Raw genomic sequence first — 19,160 nt, forward strand, 5'->3', positions numbered from 1 at the left:
AACTTGAGCGAAATAGTTTGACGCCATGTGGTTCTTTTTTTTAGCGTTCATGATACCACCAATTGTTACGTCACTACCACAGTTTAAGCACGTGTATATTCGTAACAATTCGAGTATACTGATATCTTAATTATACGTAACGGCATCGGACCTTTGCGGGCGCTCCCATCTCCCGACCCGCGAATATCATTCCGCTTCTAATTTTGGCACCCAGTCAATCAACTTTAGGAACCACCTGTCTATATGGTATCTCCGACACACCAATAAAAGTAGAGAGCTGATAAAGGAATTTAAAAATCTTGAGATGTATACGTGGATTTTTCTTTCGTCTAAATGGGCTATAAGGGCTGTATTTATACATATGGCGGCTCAATATAGCCCTCTATGAAAGACGCCCCTCAAATGGCGATTGCGACCATACACTCTCCACTATTTATAACCCACTGTATATATCGCAGATCTCTACAGAGTAGGTCATTTAATTAGCGATTGAGACTATATGTCCATCTCTAATTTGCTTGTCAATATAGCAGCCCAATAGCCATCAATGAAGGAGGCAATTCAATTTTTTTGTGGCCCAGCTACACGTCTGAAGTTATTTGACCAATCCGACAAAAAATGCCCTGTTTTAAACCCTTCCGAACCGTAAAAAACGTAAGTTGCATAAACAAACAATTTTCAATAATTAATAATTTTTATAAGAAACATAAATTGCATTTTTAAATTTAGTCAAAGATTGTCTTGTTCGTCGTACAGCTCAGCAAAGCTAATATTGATTAGGTATTCTCACTTCTAATCACATTAATAGAAGTTAATTTTCTTTGAAACGACCTGAAAGACCTGAAGTTGTGGTATTTTCGCAAGACACACAATTTAGATTCTAGCGATTCTGACAAGATCCGGACTTCATTTGGTGACAACGTTCTAGAAAATTATTTTCGGATGCCAATAAAGATAAAAAATAAATTCTGATTAATAATAAAACAAAAAAGGGAATATAGAAACAGACACTCATTACGGTCAAATATGCATCAAAAATTATTGAGTTTTCCATAATTTGATTTTATTATAATTTTGATTTCAAGTTTACTAGTTGGTTCAAATGAGAAATAACTTTTTAAACTTAAAAATCCCATAATATTTATAATCCCATAATAATAAGTTAATGTGTGTTTTCCTGAATAAAATTTCAATTTTCGTTTGAAAAATAACACTACAAACTATTTTCGGGGGAGGTCTTATTTTCATTTATTAAAAACAAAATTACGAAGTAGAAAATTACTCGATTTTCAAATATACACAATATGAAAACCGATATCCCTTTACTTATACATAGTTTTTGATAAAAAATAATCACTCTATCGACTAGGTCTTATTTTAATAGGAGGGCCTTTATTAAAATCATTTTCAAAATTCAGACTAGGTCTTTTCAGAATGGGTCTTATTTTACCGAAAACAAATATTATCATTATCAAATATTATTCAATTTTTTGAAATTATTCGGACATGAAATGAATATTTAAACAAAACAAATCGCAAAGTACTTACAAATAGGCTATTTATCATTCACTCAGGAACAAATTTGGTTTAAATAATAAATTTAAACTTTCTTGAACACATCTAAGTAATACAATAAAAATAGCAGATTGAATAGATATATAACAAACAAAATTCAGCTCTACTGAAATGCATACGCAATAAAGCTTTAAAAGTGACTCATTTTTCTAGTGAACATGATCCCCATCACATCGTTCCAGCATATAAGCTTGTAGGATGTTCTAGTTCAAGCAGCCAGGACGGAAAGATTTGGTTTTAAAACTGTTCAAGAAGTTCGACAAACAAAATTATCGGTAAAGTAACCGTTGCATACACGTGATTTGTAGTTGTCCTACTCTCCATTCGTATCGTATCCCCGAGTTAGAGTTTTGATTAAACCATGTATATGTGGGCAACAATTACTTCAATGCATTCAAGGTATTTTTGTTGAGTTATTTCGTGTCTTTAAGTAAATCATTTTCACAGATGACTCCGCGATGTGCCCAGGAAGGATAGGTATTGCAAATTCCTCCACTGTCCGATGGGTTTTTAAAGACAAGAACCCCAACAGCTGTTCTCGATGTAGAGGGATTCGGATTGTTAGCGGCCCACGTTTCTTTTTGTAGAGACATAACTTGACCGGTCGTAGAATAAAGTGTGCGTTTCTGTTGAAATAACATTTAAATTTTGAGAAATATAACAATAACAAGTCTGCAATTCGTGAATATATTTCAAATATGGTTGATTCGATATAAACTAGTAGGCTATTTCAATTCAATGCACAGTTGTAGTTTGATGTTATTGTTGGAGTCGGAGTCATTATTTTTACATTACCCGGATCATAGTTGAGTAGAGATGGGAGTTCCGATTGAAATTATTGACCGAACTGAGAAACGCTGACAAGAGCAATTTATTCATTTTTAATTGTTTCCTACCTGTAGGTCTCTTTGTTGGAGAATAAAATGCGGTAACAATAATTTTCATATTTTGAAGAGAATTTCATATTTTAATGTAAGGCCACATAAGCAACGCGATTCAGACTTGATAATATACTGATTCACCTTGTAAGTCATTCCAGTGCGAAATGTGACCGATGCCCGCCCATCAAGAACCATTGGTCGTAAATAATCTTTTAGTAGGTTTAGATGTTCGACGTTATAAATATTAGCATCGGATGAATTGTTGTCACACTTGCCACCAATGATCACTTGGAAACACTTCAAGTTGTAAGTAACGTCGCACTTTCCTGAAGAAAAAATAAAATAAAAGTACAGTCAACAGAGTTTGAAATCAGTTGTTAGGAAGATTACTTATTAAATTATATTTATTTAGTTATAGCGGTATTTTTTTTTATATTTTTGTTTGAAATTTCTACGCAGCTTTCATTCACAAGGCTCTGTACAACATTGTTAACTAAGGGGATGCTATATTTGTGATACCCGGCTTCTTCCAGATTTAGTTGTGTCAACTCAATTGTTTAACCTTCTGGGTGAGGGATGGACTCGGGGTATAATTCCGCTTCGTGTAAATTGCATCTACCCGTATTAAAACTACACACTTTGACTGGACTACTTACTTTAAGTTGGAAAACCAGTATCTATCCCTTCGGCATTGCATACTCAAATTGGTGAGGTGGGGACTGTGGCAGAGAGAGATTTTATTACCACAAACAATGTCAACACTATAATTTATTTGAAGCGAAGGCTATGGGGAATCCATATGTAAGTAGGGCTAGGCATTTTCGAATACTACTTGATTTTAGAATCAAATCGACCTGTGGGTGGATAAAAACAAAACAAGATGGTAGTAATTCGATATTTCCGTCTGAACCGATTCGAATAATTTACTATTCGATTCGAATATTCGATGCGATTTGAAATGTCAAGCCCTATATATTTGTGTAAAATGCAATAATAAAATTGCAAATCCGGAAAATTTTAAAATAAGACTCCGACTCTGGAGAATTTGGAAATAAGACTCCGAATCCGGGAAATTTTCAAATAAGACTCTGACTCTGGAGAATTTGGAAATAAGACTCCGAATCCGGGAAATTTTCAAATAAGACTCTGACTCTGGAGAATTTGGAAATAAGACTCCGAATCCGGGGAGTTTTCGAATAAGACTCCGACTCCGGAGAATTTAGAAATAAGACTCCTAATTAGGGGAATTTTAAAATAAGACTCCGACTCTGTAGAATTTAGAAATGAGACTCCGAATCCGGGGAATTTTAAAATAGGACTCCGAACCCGGAGAATTTGGAAATATAACTCCAAATCCGGGGAATATCAAAAGAAGACTCGACTCCGAGGAATTTGGAAATAAGGTTTCGGATCCAGAGAATTTTAAAATAAGACTCGAATCCGAAGAATTTTCAAATAAGATTCCGAATCCGGAGAATTCTGCAATGGGACTCCGAGTCCGAAGAATTTTCAAATAAGACTCCGAATCCGGAGAATTTTCAAATAAAACTCCGAATCCGGAGAATTTTGAAATGGGACTCCGAGTCCGAAGAATTTTCAAATAGGACTCCGAATCCAGAGAATTTTCAAATAGGACTCCGAGTCCGAAGAATTTTAAAATAAGACTCCGTCCGAATTCGGAGAATTTTAAAATAAAATTGCAAATCAGGAAAATTTTTTGAAAGAAAATTTCGAATCCGGGGAATTTTAAAATAAGACTCCGAATCCGGAGAATTTTAAAATAGGATTTTCAATCCGGCGAATTTTAAAATAAACCATATTATCTGGGCATCCCTTATGCTGGGGAAATGATTCGGGTCAAACAAGCTAGTCTGCTCATTCATTGCAATTACAGCAACAACAAAAAACTATCTAACCTTTCGTCGAAGTCGACTTCTTTAACGATTTAGTGGAAGCAACTGAAGTGATCGATCGAGTTGTGAACACGCTTTCAAGCACAGTTGTTGTTGTGACGTCACGAACTTCCGCAGTACTTCTGGTTGCAGATGACGTAACGGCTTGAGTGATGTCATTCCCTTTGGCGATGGTAACGAGACTTGTGTCATCCACTCCATTTGGAGTTGATGCGTCAAATTTGGTGACTTGGGTTGATTGAATCTTGTTGCCATGGTAAACTTCGGTTGTTATGGTGACTTCATCTATCTGCTTATCCAGTAACGCGTTTTCCAACGTTTTAGCCAATTTCTCTCTCAATTCTGCGCAAAATAAAAGTTATAACGATATTTCTTGATTAATACTTTGCTATTCGGTATATCCGACTTCCCAATCATGGTTGATTAAATATTGACTCCAACGCCGACTTTCAAATTTAGCTTTTAAAAAAAAATCTTGTTTTTGGAACAGCGGTTCTCAAACTTTCGCGTCCCGTAGCTTCCATATAATGAATTTAAAATTTGTGGCCTCTTGATCTTTATATAAAAATTAGCTATTTTTGTACTTACGCGTTTCCCTCATTTTATGAGCACGTTGAATAATAAAAAGTCAACAGCAAGGGCATTACACACAGAGAACAAATAACCGTGGAGAATACTTTAAACCCCTTAGCCACGGAGCGTTAAGATTGGGGCCACAATTCTACCCTCAAAATTGATTTTATTTTTTCCTTTTCAAGAAAACTCTCCGTTGTATCTAATTTCATAGCTTGAGGATGTTATAACACATAGTGCTTTTATAATGGTAATTATAATCATTCATATTCATAATAACAATTACCACTGCAATGATGAAGGGGATTGGGCAACAGTGCTAAATAATTTCGTTCGAGAACCACTGCTTCAAATTATTGCAGTAGTCTTTTGGTTCCTAGTAAGGGTCGTTGCTTGTTTACTCCAGACAGATGCTCTGCTGCCTCCTAGGGGCCTAATCCAGCGGTTCACAAACTTTTTGTTTGTGCGTCGCCAATTTATCAAGGAAAAACTAAAGGCGCACTTACACAAAAAAATAAAATTGAAGCCGTTAAATGAAACTCAATTTTGATGACCTTGTAACATTTAGGCCCAAAGAATATAGTCAAAATGTCAACTCTTTTTACTCATCTGAACATGATTGTTTTTTGAAATACTAGAAAATCACTCATGTTCGGTAAACTCGGTTCAGCAGTTAAATTTTCGATGAGCACTTAGCAAAGCCGCCTTTGGTAACCGCTGCCAAAAATTCACTCCATGAAACAGAATACCGTATTAAGTTAACCCATCACTCACCATGTTCGTTCTTTGCCTGAAATATAAAACAATAATTTTGAATCGGGTACAAAAGTGTTAACAAACATCAAAATAAGCGTAATACGATCCACAATTACTTACCGTGATCGTTTCCTGGTGGCGGTATGACGTCGTCGCAGCACTGCCTCTGAATTGAACTCTTACAAAGATTTCGACTAGAAATGCAAAAAAAAAAAATTTCACAGCTGTTTTGCTAAGCGAGCATAAAATACGAAATTTCCACGTGTTACTAGGGCTGGGAATGTTTAATCGGTTAACCGATTTAAAATGGTTAATGGTTACACTTTATTTTAAGCGTTAACCGACATCTTTATAATGTACAATTTAGGTAAAAATGATTAGTTCATCCCAAGTTTATCTTCCGTGGCGTTTAATTCAAAATAATATCACTGACTGTGTTTCTAAGGACCCAATGAATGTGAAAAATATTTGAAGTACCAAGATTGCTGATTATGAAAATTTGACAATGATAAATTCAGAATCAGTTTTCGGTCAATATATATTGTTCACGATTTTATTGCAAAATCATAAATTCAATGTCAACCAACAAGCAGGCAGTTGATGCTGTTATTCCTTATGATATTTAAAGTAGAATTTTCGTTACTCCCGAAGTATGTGAACCAAGATGGCGGACACCGAAACGTACTATGTGTACTAAGTTAAGGTTAGGCCATAATTTGATGTACAAATACTACTTGGATAGTACGCGAACTCGTAATAGAAATAAAATAAGGAAAATTGGAATAAAACTATCTAACCCTAACCTGGTACACCTATTACGTTCCGGTGTCCGCCATCTTGGTTCACACACTTCGGGAGTATCAATTTTTCACATAGAACACTGACAACTTGTCACATAAATGACATTTGATAACGTAACCGAGTTTTACCGAAACACTTCCATATGTTTGAAGAACACTGCCTCATCTCGATTTTTGAATAATTTTGAGCGATACTGGGATAAGATCATGCAAAATGACTTTGTAACCATTGTAACGTGACAAGCTAAAATTATACCTTATAACGCCAAACGTCACGCTGCGGTCAACCGGTTAATTCTACACAGTTAACTGTGTAAGTGTTTCCTGAAATTTCCATCCCGTCACATCACTCACCTCGGGATCAAATATCATGCCTCGGACCACAGAATTTTAATACAAGACTCCGAATCCGGAGAATTTTAAAATAAGACTCAAAATCCGTAGAATTTTAAACAAAGATGCCGAATCCGGAGAATCCTAAAATAGGACTCCGAATCCGGAGACTTCCAAAGTACGACTCCGACTCCGGAGAATTTTAAAATAGGACTCCGAATCCAGAAAATTTTAATATTAAGATACCGAAACCGCAGAACTTTAAAGTACGACTCCGACTCCAGAGAACTTTAAAATAAGACTCCGAATCCGGAAAAATTTAAAATAGGACTCCAAATCCAGAAAATTTCGAAATAAGACTCCGAATCCGAAGAATTTTAAGAACATGATTCCGAATCCGGAGAATTTGCAAATAAGACTCCGGGTCCGGAGAATTTCAAAACGAGACTTCGACTGTCGAGACTTTTTGAATAAGACACCAACTCTGGGGAAAATCAAAATACAATTTCGAATACGGAGTATTTACAATCATTACTCCGAAATAATAAAAAAGAATTCCGATTACGCAAAAATAAGACTGGTTCCAATGAATATCTGATTGACGTGGATCTTTTGTACAACACTCCCGCCATTAATGCAAAAATGCGAGATTTGAGAAAAACACTCTCCACTCCCACGTTGAAATATATCAAACTAGTAATTATCCAGTTGAAGACTTGGGTTTAGGAAAGATTCAAAATCTTAATTTTCCAGCACAATCTGTATTTCTCATTCTAGCCCTGACCCTGAATGAATAATACTAAGTTGAAATATACTAAGTTTCATATTTTGAGGGTTGTCGGGGTTGTTTTACTGGCAGGAACTTTGTACAAAATATCCTTAAACGAGATCGAGTCATATCAATTATCTAAATCATTAGGCAACATTATTAAAATGTCACCTGTTGTGGCGAATCCAACGCACATGAACAACAGCTGGAATGCTTCCATTTCAGACTGATTTTATTCCAAGCACAAATGAGAATTCTGCATGCGAATATTCTCTTCTCCTGGTTGCTTGTGATTCTTCTACCAACGCTTTTTCTACTCTAGCTTAAGTGTTATATTTGAGAAAACTCATAGGAAAAAATTATAATTTCAATCTAAATAAAAACCCGGGCGAAAATAAAAAACAGATTACTGTCGACTCTTTCCATCATGTTAGGAAGTCAAATCGTTTGTATAAATCCTAAACACTCTAGTTCAGTGGTGTGCAACAATTTTTGTCATTGGCCTATACAACCAATTTTAGACGGTACTCCCGTAGTATGTGTACAAAGTAGGGGGTTAGGCCCTAATTTTATTAGGATTTTTATTACGATATTTTAGTTCTATTACCAGTTCGGGACTGTCTGTATTAGTCAAGTGAATATACCCCCTGCCCATAGGTTTTAGTCCCTTTACACAACTTAATGTATATTGCCAAACAAAATTAGTAACCTCCATATTGGTACACATAATTCTGGAGCGCCCTTCAGACATCTAGCTCACACAAACAGAAAAAAAGAAAGCTACTATCTCTCGACCTTACAGTATTAAATGCACCGGGCAAATCTGCAAAAGATTTAATACAGCGACGAGAGCAAAAAACATATATTTATCATCCATGTGGGCACCTTTTTAAAAATGAACTTATCTGATTAGGATTTAATGCTTGATGAAAAAAGTTTAATCGTTGACAAGGGCAACACGAAATTGCTTGGCAAAAGTTGTGGCCCACGAATCGCCTGTTGCACAACCATGTTCTAGTTACACCGAGCGAATCGCGATCCATCAAAAATGTTCAAAACCCTTAGCTAAGATATTCTAATCTTTTGAATCAATCTATATTGCATCTGGGTACACATATGAATTTCAGTGTCGTTATAAATTGTGGAATCGACATCCTGGCTTCAACAATGCATCATAGCAAACAAAAACTTTTACTTGCGTATTTTTTGCTATTCTATAGATTGAAATTTTTGGCAATATGGTGATGGTTCATTATGAGTAGCAAGAGAGAGTGCTAAAACGGTCTTTCCGCTGGTATGTTTGCTTGAATACCGGATGTTAATTGGTTGCATTGTCTTCTTCGCGTTGGAACCTTGAATAGCTAGAATGCTTCCATTACAGCTTGTTTTCTGATATTTTTCTACCAATACTAGCGCCCTATTTTAGCAAACATTTTTTTTTAAATATCCACAACCAATAAACTTTATAAAATTGCGGCCTAAATGAAACCTTGAGCAAAAATATCAAACTAAGTCCTGGTGACGCTTTTATATTTCACACTGTCAAAAAGTTTGCAATTTTTAATGCCATTTCGCTGTATATCTCTGACGTAGATAGTCGTCATGAAATCATTTATTAGTGAATCATACATGAACAAGCATAATTGTATCTTAGATCCATTTGTGAAACACCCAATGCGATGTTAAACTGAAATCGACCGAAGATAAAGCCAATTTAACTGAGGCAACCTAGTAAACGATAACTGATTGCTGCAGTCATCTAGATCAGGCATGGCTAAATCCGGCCCTTTGGGTAATTCAATCTGGCCCGCCTGATGCTGTCACAACCAAATTTTTATGTTTTAGCTAAAAATAGCTCAAGGAATTTATTGATATTGCGGTAAGTTTAGTTTTGGCACGAGTCCTATAGTTTTCCACATTTGCTTCTGAAACACTGTGAATGTTGTTCGTGAAATGTTACTTTTTACGTCACACATACATGGCCCGCCAGACTAGGATGACATGACAGTATTTACATAAATCCAATATATAATTTTAAGATGTGTAACATGAATATTTGACTTCTTTAAATTACGCAAAATACTTATTTGCAAAAGCCTCCCTGGTATGAAGTGTAGTGAACAAATCTCCCATATTACAACATTTCCTAAATTTTCGAGTACAAAATTTCTTTATACACACTATACATTTTTATCTTAATCAAGTTCCTGAAATGTCGAAGAAAGACATTCAACACAATTCGGTACTCCCGAAGTATACGAATCAAGATGGCGGAAACCGGAACTGTGATGCACTTCCTATCAGCACATCCGCTAAATGTGAGATGGTATTATAGAAGTTAATGAAATTTCACGTCATCATCTGGGCCTTAAATACGAGGAATTTAAGGCCGAATTGTGGGTACTCCCGAAGAATGTGAACCAAGATGGCGGACACCAGGTTATGATAATTCTATTTTAAATTTTGTTATTTTAGTTCTATTGTGAGTTCGGGGATTAGCCAAGTGATTCCCGTAGTATTTGTACCTGAAATTATGGTCTATTCTCAATCTGGTACACATACTACGTTTCGGTGTCCGCCATCTTGGTTTACATACTTCGGGAGTACCCACAATTCAGCCTTTAATTCTTCGTATCTAAGGCCCAGATGATGGCGTGAAATTTCAACAACATCGATAATACCATCTCACATGTAGCGGATGTGATAAAAGGAAGTGTACGACAGTTCGTGGTATAAGCGATGGTGATCTATTTTGAAGAGTAAAATAATCTCTAAAACTTCTGTTGAAATAGTCAGGGCATGAAGGCATTGTGCTGGATTCCAGGTATGTTGTTTTGATTCGTGACCAAAAAAAAAGGATATTTAGAATACGATGTTTGGTCGTCATTGCGTTGATTTGGTTAAGTAAAGTTAACCTTACCCAGTGATCCGGAAGAAATCGTGCCAAGATGACGCACAACCTGAACAACCCTAACCTGGTACACATACTATGTTCAGGTTTGCGCCATCTTGGTGCGAATACTCCGGGAGCACCCCCAACTTATAATATATCAGTAATGTTATATCAAGATATATTTATATTGAAATGCGAGTACTATATTTAAATACACGAAAATATAAACGTAGCATTTTCCTTTCGTCTTCCTCACATTCGGTAGTTTATTTTTTCACTTACCGGAAATTACACTTGCTACCGTGTTTCCCCGAAGATAACACCTTGCCTAAATTTCAAAAATGATTCCAATATAAATCCTCTCCTTAATATAAGACATAATGGTTTTACGTTTTAAATGATTAATAATCTATGTTTAACAGTTTTTTTTACTAAAAACGTGGTATTTATAAGTAATTGGATATCGGTTTTCATATTTTGTATATTTGAAAATCTCGCAATTCTCAACTTTGTAATTTTGTTTTTAATAAATGAAAATAAAAGGCATCCCTCCAAAATAAACCCTAGTGTTATTTTTCGAAAGAAAATAAGACCCGGTTTTATTTTCGGGGAAACACGGTACGAACATCAAACACACACACACTTCCAACGTGAATAGCGCTTCGGCTTATAAAGCGCTCGATCGATTTTTGAGATAAAAAGGATTCAAAGTTCACCTTATGGTCCGTAGAATACAATATTCCTGTTTTTATTTTTTTTAATTTCTTCTAGATTCTTAATTGACATTTAAACTTTTTAGTTGTGAAATTGGTGTCACAACTTTAACATGCTTTCTAGTTAATTTCGATTTTCGCCCAACCATTTCTTGGTACATAATACTTGGAGTTTTGACGTCACAATAATTACGTCGCTGATTTTGTTACGTCACTTTTAGATTTTGTTTCAGTATGGTCTTTCTTGTTTTCGTTCGAAGATTTTTTGTGCCGGTGATGACTCGAGTGAGGCTTTTTCGAATTGTCTGTTGTTTTCTTTCCGTTAGATGTCGTAGCTTTTTTGTGAGCACTGCTCACTGGCTTTCGCTTCTTTGGCTTATCCTCACTTTTTTGCTGTCCACTTTCACTTTTATGTGCGTGTTCTTTACTACGATGTTCAGTTTTTTTGCCGTGTGGATTACTTTTGTGGTGTTTCGGTTTATCAGAGGTTGGTTTTGTGTGCGCAGTTTTCGCTGCTCGTGTTTTAGAATGGCTGTGTTTTGAAGAAGACTTGTCAGGCCTAGATGCCGGCGTGTCGTCTTTTTCGTCAGATTTATTGGCGTCATTTGACGCGACTTTTTCGTCTGTTCGTGAGGCTTCTGATGTTTTATGTCTTCGTTTCCGTGATTTGTCGCCGTGTTTGTGTGTCGCTGATGATTTGTCTTTTGTCTGGCTTCGATGTTTTAAGTTGTTTTTGTTCTCGTCTGTCTTTCGGCTGTGTCTGTTTGTTCCGCCGCTAGTAGAATGAGGCTTATTCGAGACTTTGTCATGGGATTTGATTGCTGTTTTACCGGATGGTCTATTCGATGGCGTATCATTAGTGACAACTGCATTACTTTCCAGTTTTTTAGTGGACTCATTCGTTGGCTTGGTGACCTTTGACCCTTCATGGTGGCCATTTTGTTTTTTGTTCTCTGTCGTCTTTGCCCGATGCTTCGCGGTTTTTGTCTTCGTTGTAGCGTCTCCGTGAGAGTTATGCCGTTTTACTTTCTGTGGTGGTTTTTTGACAGTCCCCTCTGGCTTAGATGTTGATCTTTGCAAGTTCTCATATGCTAAATATAAAAAAAATAAATAAATAAAGTGTTTTAGAAACTTAAATTAAGTTTAAGGAGACTTGAGGGAGTTGTCTCTGATGATCGTATCGCTCACTCCGTGTAATGGAAGCAGGTCTCATTTTTGTATTTTGTGTTTTTTTCTATTTATCGCTTTTTGAGAGAGTGAGAATTTGTGATTTCGCAATATGTTTATAATGCCCGCTATTGGTGGCGGCATTCGACCGACGACGAGATTTGCTCTTTGTTAGTTTCTTCTGTTGCTCTCGTTATGCGTGGTCGGAGCGAGCTAGTATGGCGCAATCTGCTGTTACCTGATTTGCCGGTCTTTTTAGGATTCAGAGGAGTATATGTTTGATGAGTATTTAGAATTCTGCTATGTTTTATTATTTAGTCAGGGAATCGATATAGGTTGGTATATTATATTAGGATATGCTGTGATTTCCTTGTGAGTTGTTATTTCTAACTGTTCTGTATTTACTTATCGATATTGATCGGTAAGTATTTTGATAGGTATTTGTCTGTTTGTCTGTCTGTCTGTCTGTTAGACACTTTCTTATGTTACGCGATATCTCACGAAAGCGCTTTGAAGCAAATATTCGAATCGATTCGAATAGTAAGTTATTCGAATCGGTTCGGAGCAGAATTTCGAATCGCCGCCATCTTGTTTTTTCTCTCTCCGCCAATGGTCGAGGTGAATTACCCAATTTTTCTTGTTGCAGCCATATTTTTTGCAGTCAGTTATTGATAAATAAGTGTTTTTCATTGTGTGTGAACGCTCCGTAATCTGTCTTAGCGATGTATTCTATGTTTCCAGTAATTTGTTCAATCATTCAATCATCATTTGTTCAAAATCATTTGTTGACAGGACTACTTATAATAGTAAGTTGCATAAAATTACATATCCTCCATTGGCTTCCAAGTATTCGAGATTCGATTTGAAAAAAATATCCGATTCGATTCTGTAATCATCAAGTATTCGAAATTGCCCAGCCCTAGTCACGAGTTTGCATAGCAAATTGTAGGAAAACCGGGATGTGGTACTTGACATTGGTTGGGTATAAACGTAGCACAGTTTCGGGACTCCGATACGTGCGTTACACTCCGGTCAAAAAGAGAAACATTGTGTTTATTTTATTATCATATTTTTGCTTTATTTTTGACGTCTTTTGTTGTTGACAAATTATTTAATCACTCTCTTTTTTCTCTGAGAAATGGTACGGTTATTCATTTTAACAGTGGGTCGGCCCAATAAACTTTGGTTCACGACCGTAGGCGTATCCAGGGGGGATGAGGGGCCAAAAAAAAAATCCGCCGCTCACCAATTTTGGACAGGCGACGCTTTTGGCCACGACCCCGCTTTGAACAATATTCGGTTTGTGTCGCAGTCACTCTTATCAGTGTGCCCCATTACTACCGGACATGCTAGTCCACATTGGGTTTCAGCCGCTGCGTGAAAGGGCGAAGCGGAATACTAATTTAATAATTGTAGCTTCTTATGTATCTGTAGCTTAGTCCGGAGTGAAGGCGTAAACTCCGTGTGAAAAAAAAAGACACAAAACCCTAAATTCTACCGTGCCAAACTTGATAGATTGGTACGGCTTGTTATCAAATGAAATGACCGTGTGCATCACCTGGAGTTTCTGGGGTCTTCTTAATTTTCTTTGGCTTGTGATCACTTTTTGGAGGTTTCTTTTCAGAATCCATTGAAATCTTCGACGCTAACCCGGGTAAAATCTGAATAAACAAAGAATGATCAAATGTATTGTAAACAAAGTCAAATATATGATTTTTCACTCTGAGAAAACAGCAGCAAGAAAAGAGCGATACTCAAATATATGAACACGAAGTAGTACAGGTATACAATCTGTCACGGTAGCAGCAGGTTTGAGCCGCAACAATGAGTTCAATTTTGATGACGCATATTTTTTCGTATAATGACGTAATACAATGCTTACTCATATATTTTGCTCCAAAAATAGCTAGATAAAAGCAGCCACGAATATCTAACAATATCTTGAAAAATCTTATTATGAATTTAATTCGTCATGGCCCCCAGCCCTTTCTCTCTTTCCTATTATGGAACTGTCACAGAATGTAAAATATTAGGTTACCATTGCATCTGCTTTTTTGTTGGATTCCGAGATCTTGCTTGCTTCAAGATTTAGATATTCCTCTTTTTTCTTCTTGTCAAAAATCATTCTAAAAGTTTAAGAAATTTATAGTTTCATCGTACTGTATGTATAGCTTAGAGATCATCGCTTTCAACAAAGCTCTTGAGTAAGGTTTACATATTTATTCCGAAGAGAGGAAAGCCGATAAGACGACTCAATCATATGACGAACCACGGCCTCTTGTCGGGTTGTCATTCCATTTAGGGTATTATCATGTGCATGGACTTGATAGTGGAGGAAGCCGTAACAAACCAGTGTTTACGTGAACCACCTTACGACAGCTAGAAGTCCACTAATCACCATCACGAACCTGCGAACTCACGCAGGTTAATCAGGGGGTTGCGGGGAAGGGGAAGGGTATTTATACGGCATAGCACGATGGGCCACACCGCCGAGACATTGACATGTGAATAGCTTCTATTTTTAGCAGCACTGGGGAATACGCTCTAACAATCTCTTTCGACGTGAGGTTGAGATTTTAAACCTATTTTGATTAATTGCTGTAAACAAGTAATCAAAGATCATGATAATGGATATACTTATTAAATTGAAACATAGAACTTTCCATTTTAGATTCAAACGTAGAAGAAAAATTTTCACGTGCAGGTGCTAGTAAGTGTTCCCTATTCAAAAATATGCGGGTTGGACCCCATTCCCATTTAAATGTTAAAAAGGGCATTTTTCTTCATCTTACATAGCAATTTGTCGTAGCTCAAAACGATTTCAGACCCTCACGACCCCTGAAAACTCATGTTTTCTGCATCGCTTGTTGTTACGTCATTCCTTGACAAATATCATAACCCCCCTTTTGAATATTCTTTAAATTGGAACCGACTTTACCTTTTAATAACGACTCCGATTATGCAAGATATGATGGCGAACGCCACGACAATGATAATAACCACTTGCCAGATTGTTAAAGAGGTTCGACTTTCATTCGGGTCGTCTGGAGTGAGATCTGAAACAAAATAATGTCAAGTCGAGTTTAGTTTTTCGAGCCATTAAAAATCAATTTTACACTATATACGAAGAAAATATGATCCCAAATTTTCCGTGGAAAGAAAGCTAAGAGGAAATAAAAATTGGTATTGAAAAGTGACACCGAAAGTAGTGTAATGAGTATTTTGTGGCTTTCGGGCAGTGGCGGGCTCGTGCAATGAGCGTTTTATTTTGATTAGGACGCAGAAGGAACAAAACGTTTTCACAGTGAAAGTTTTAAAAATATAATTTCACATTGGGAATAATTGAAACTCGTATTTTTATCTATATAATAACGTACAAGTATCTCAGGTTTCCAACCGTCGGCAAAAAATGTTGGTCGACAATCAAGAAACGCATTTTGAACCTCTGCCATGGGCGTCATTTTATGTAGATGCGCCATTGCCCGCGGTTCTATTTCATGTCCCTGAGCGCGATTTTACACAACCAGCCACTGATACAAAAGGAGCAAGTATTTTTCGGCTCTGGATATGGAAGAAGATTTGCAACAAAATTAGCCGAGTTGAAAAGTTCCGCCATTACATAGGTATAGTCGGGACAATTTTTATGAAAGTTGGGAGACCGATTTAAAATATTGACAAACGTACATGTTAAAATATAGATGGTTAGTTCATGACTTGTGTTGTGTAAGTAGTGCATGCAAATTTTCGATGATTTATTGCAATCCGTAACTTGGAGAGTATAGAATTATTTACACGGGCCGTTTTTGCATTGTTGAGGCCGTTGGAGGTTGAATTTTTGGCGCTCCCGAAGTATATGCGCCATCTTGGTGCACATACTTTTAGAGGTTTTTTTTTATTTGCCCAAGAGGAGAATATTGCTGGTGAAGCCACTCAGTGATGCGTCATACGTCATGGCCTCTTCCTCGATTGAGAATCCACATTGGGTACAACAATAGTTAACCAGTTAATTTATTTAGTATTTTAGTATGAACAAAACGGTGTAAATAATCTGTGGTTATGTGAGCCGACGTGCGACGGCAAAAAATCTCCTAATTTGCTATTGCTAATTATTTCAACAAAAAAGCATACCCCTGTCGAAAAAACGATCTAAACTCTATTTTGCAACACTGTCACAGTTACTGTCTCTTTGGGGAGAGGGGATTAGAAATGAGTTAGTATGAATTCTACTTGTTAAATCCTTGCCAGGCTGGTTCTTTGTTCCATATATCGTGGATCGTGTATTGGTTTTATCAACGGCAACTCCAACTGTTTTCTTCACTGTGCTCCTGTAAAGGAATGTGTTTGTAATGATAATGTGATTGTCAAAACACAGGATAGACGGAAGCGAAAAGTATGATACTACGGTTACAGGAAAAGCGCCATTTTTCTCTGTATTTCTATCAATGAATCAATTAGTGGTGGTTTTTGTCAGCCGGTTCTTTTACAAAAGTTATATTTTTCAGCCGGTTCTGTTACAAACAGAACATTGACAGTAACCAGTAATGCTAACCGGTTCGCTGATCTTATAAAATTTCGTGAGACGGTTCTATAGAACCGGTGCGAACCAGCTGAATCCCATCACTAGAATCAATGTACCGATTTCAAAAATGCTGTGAATTCAATGGCAGTGGCAACGATTCGTAATCAGTTGGTTGGTCAGTGTTGACCATTTCTTCAAAAAAAGAGAGAGCTACAAATGCAGCTGCTCGTTTTAAAATGTCTGGAATTTCCCCGCTAGGCGTTTCTTACCCTATTTATTACAATCTGGAAGAGGTGGTGGGCATTGACTATGAATCGGATATTTGTCGCCTTCTATGCAAACATTATTGAGGGTAACACTTTAAACAAAGGGCCAGCGTGACCACCGGTCGAATTGGTTATGTTTTTTTTTTGTTATTCAGAAATTTCCATTGGATCCAAATAATCAAAATAATAAAGAATTTTATAAACTCACGTTAAGTCCTTGTTCTTGCTCGGGCTCCCACCAACTCTGAAACATAAAAAAAACATTAAATATTAAAACGAAATTATTGTGAAGTAAAACAATTTCTGCATTTTCAATATTACTATTGAAAATTTGAGATTAGTTGAATTTTCAATATAATCATAATCGACTAGATCGGCTCGTCGCTAGATCGCAACCCGAGGTCAAAGTCAAGAGACAACAATTTTTGTCAAGTTTTATTCTGGGTTTGTTCGTTTCTAGAAATTCTACAAATTCTGTTATTCAAGTTTATCAGTTACTAACAATTGTGGTAAATGACTGCATTCAAGATTCGTTGAATTTTCAATATTACCACAATTTATTCAAAATTGTTCGGGTATGGTTTACGGTTGCGATGTTGAAAACCGCAGTTTCGTTAACCGGGGGTTCGGGTTTTCACTGGTCGGGTTAGGATAAAAAAAATCACATTTTATTTTGTTACGTTTGGTACTCGGAAAAGGACGCGACTAGATCGGCTCGTCGCTAGATCGCAATCCAAGGTCACACTCAAGAGAGAACAATTTTTGTCAAGTTTTATACTGAGTTTGTTCTGTTTCTCGGACATGCACAAATAGACATTTTACAAATCTTACAAATTCTGTTATTCAAGTTTATCAGTGACTAACAATTGTGGTAAATGACTCCATTCAAGATTCGTTGAATTTTCAATATCATCATAATTTACATAACACTGTTCGGGAATGGTTTACGATTGCGATGTTGAAAACCGCAGTTTTGTTAACTGAGGTTCTGTTTTCCACTGGCCGTAGTAGGATGAAAAATCACATTCTTTTCTGTTACGTGCATTAATCACTAATAATATTGGAATACGGATGCATCAGAGAAATGACTTGGCGTCACTAGATCGCAACCGGAAGTCGAAGTCGTTTTTCGGACATGTCCAAATAGACATTTCACAAAACTTACAAATCCTGTTATTCGAGTTTATCAATGACTAATAATTGTGGTAAATGACTACATAAGTGGATTGTTAAGTATCAGGAGTTAGAATCCAACACAGGTGTCATTCTGAAGTCAAATCTACATTTTGGATTTTATGCTTTTAACAGTTTTAAACAAAACCTATTTCAGTTTTGAGAAATGAAGTCAGAGTAAACCGGAACCCCATTCTGGTTTCGAATAGTATCAAGAGTTTAATGTGAAATCACCGCCTTGATTGTCATGCGTGATAATGAATTGTATTTATGGAAATGAATGCATATGTATCTTATATCGGCCAAACCCCGTCATAAATCTATGTTGTATCCGGATGCAGTTTTCTAATAGTTTGAAGTAGGAATTGAAAGAGATTTGATCTGTTTGACAAGTTTTATAAATGTAATTTGTAAAACCAATAATTGTGGAATATGACTCTATACGAGATTCATTTGGAGTCAGAAATGTTCATACGCATGGTGTCGGATCTGGTTTCCGTATATGAATTGGATGAAACTCGGATGGTCTTGAATAACGAGTTTATCAGTAATTACTATTTGCGGGAGATGACTCTATAAGTGACTTATTTCGACCGCTATTACTCAACTTCATAAGTCCTGGTTATTGAACGATTGTTTCACAGTAAACAAACTTTTAATCAAGTTATTGAAAGTAAGGAAAAATATCCAAACGAGCTGAACTTTGCTGAACAAGATGCAATCTGATGAAACTACAAAAGTTGCCAATTTATGCGATTAGCACACACGCTCTTTACAAATGGTAATGCTAAATAACGTTTGTCACTTTTATTTTTCGTCATGAGATGGA

At 36.5% G+C, this 19,160-nt stretch overlaps 2 protein-coding genes across 3 annotated transcripts; both read right to left on the minus strand.

Annotated features, from left to right (window-relative positions):
• Nucleotides 1–1,264: 1,264 nt before the first annotated feature.
• LOC120340077 (uncharacterized) lies at nt 1,265–6,870 on the minus strand. The gene is made up of 5 exons (XM_078116096.1): nt 6,853–6,870; nt 5,717–5,732; nt 4,373–4,711; nt 2,598–2,782; nt 1,265–2,201 (listed from the first exon to the last, which is right to left on the minus strand). Exons 1-5 carry the CDS (start codon nt 6,868–6,870, stop codon nt 1,989–1,991), a joined length of 771 nt encoding a protein of 256 aa, XP_077972222.1. The 3' UTR covers nt 1,265–1,988.
• Nucleotides 6,871–10,654: 3,784 nt separating this feature from the next.
• LOC120339432 (uncharacterized) lies at nt 10,655–17,474 on the minus strand. Of its 2 annotated transcripts, none has more exons than XM_078116312.1 (6): nt 17,367–17,474; nt 16,616–16,698; nt 15,312–15,429; nt 14,412–14,499; nt 13,932–14,034; nt 10,655–12,297 (listed from the first exon to the last, which is right to left on the minus strand). In XM_078116312.1, exons 1-6 carry the CDS (start codon nt 17,420–17,422, stop codon nt 11,396–11,398), a joined length of 1,350 nt encoding a protein of 449 aa, XP_077972438.1. In that variant the 5' UTR covers nt 17,423–17,474; the 3' UTR covers nt 10,655–11,395. The 2 variants fall into 2 exon arrangements, with proteins under 2 accessions (XP_077972438.1, XP_077972437.1); XM_078116311.1 differs by having other exon boundaries at nt 16,601–16,698.
• Between the last annotated feature and the right edge of the window lie 1,686 nt (nt 17,475–19,160).

The sequence above is a fragment of the Styela clava genome, chromosome 9 (genome assembly GCF_964204865.1).
Source record: "Styela clava chromosome 9, kaStyClav1.hap1.2, whole genome shotgun sequence".
NCBI classification, from domain to species: domain Eukaryota; kingdom Metazoa; phylum Chordata; class Ascidiacea; order Stolidobranchia; family Styelidae; genus Styela; species Styela clava.

Bases quoted from the DNA above. Each gene is read 5' to 3' on its own strand.
- LOC120340077 (XM_078116096.1), bottom strand. The intron at 2,783-4,372 runs GTTAGATAGTTT...TTTTTTCTTCAG, and splicing joins GAAGTCGACTTCGACGAAAG to GAAAGTGCGACGTTACTTAC. The intron at 2,202-2,597 runs GTGAATCAGTAT...TTATTTCAACAG, and splicing joins GCACTGGAATGACTTACAAG to AAACGCACACTTTATTCTAC.
- LOC120339432 (XM_078116311.1), bottom strand. From the start codon at position 17,422: ATGTTTTTTTTATGTTTCAGAGTTGGTGGGAGCCCGAGCAAGAACAAG. The intron at 15,430-16,600 runs GTAGAATTCATA...ATTTTGTTTCAG, and splicing joins GCCTGGCAAGGATTTAACAA to ATCTCACTCCAGACGACCCG. The intron at 14,035-14,411 runs GTAACCTAATAT...TTGTTTATTCAG, and splicing joins ACAAAAAAGCAGATGCAATG to ATTTTACCCGGGTTAGCGTC.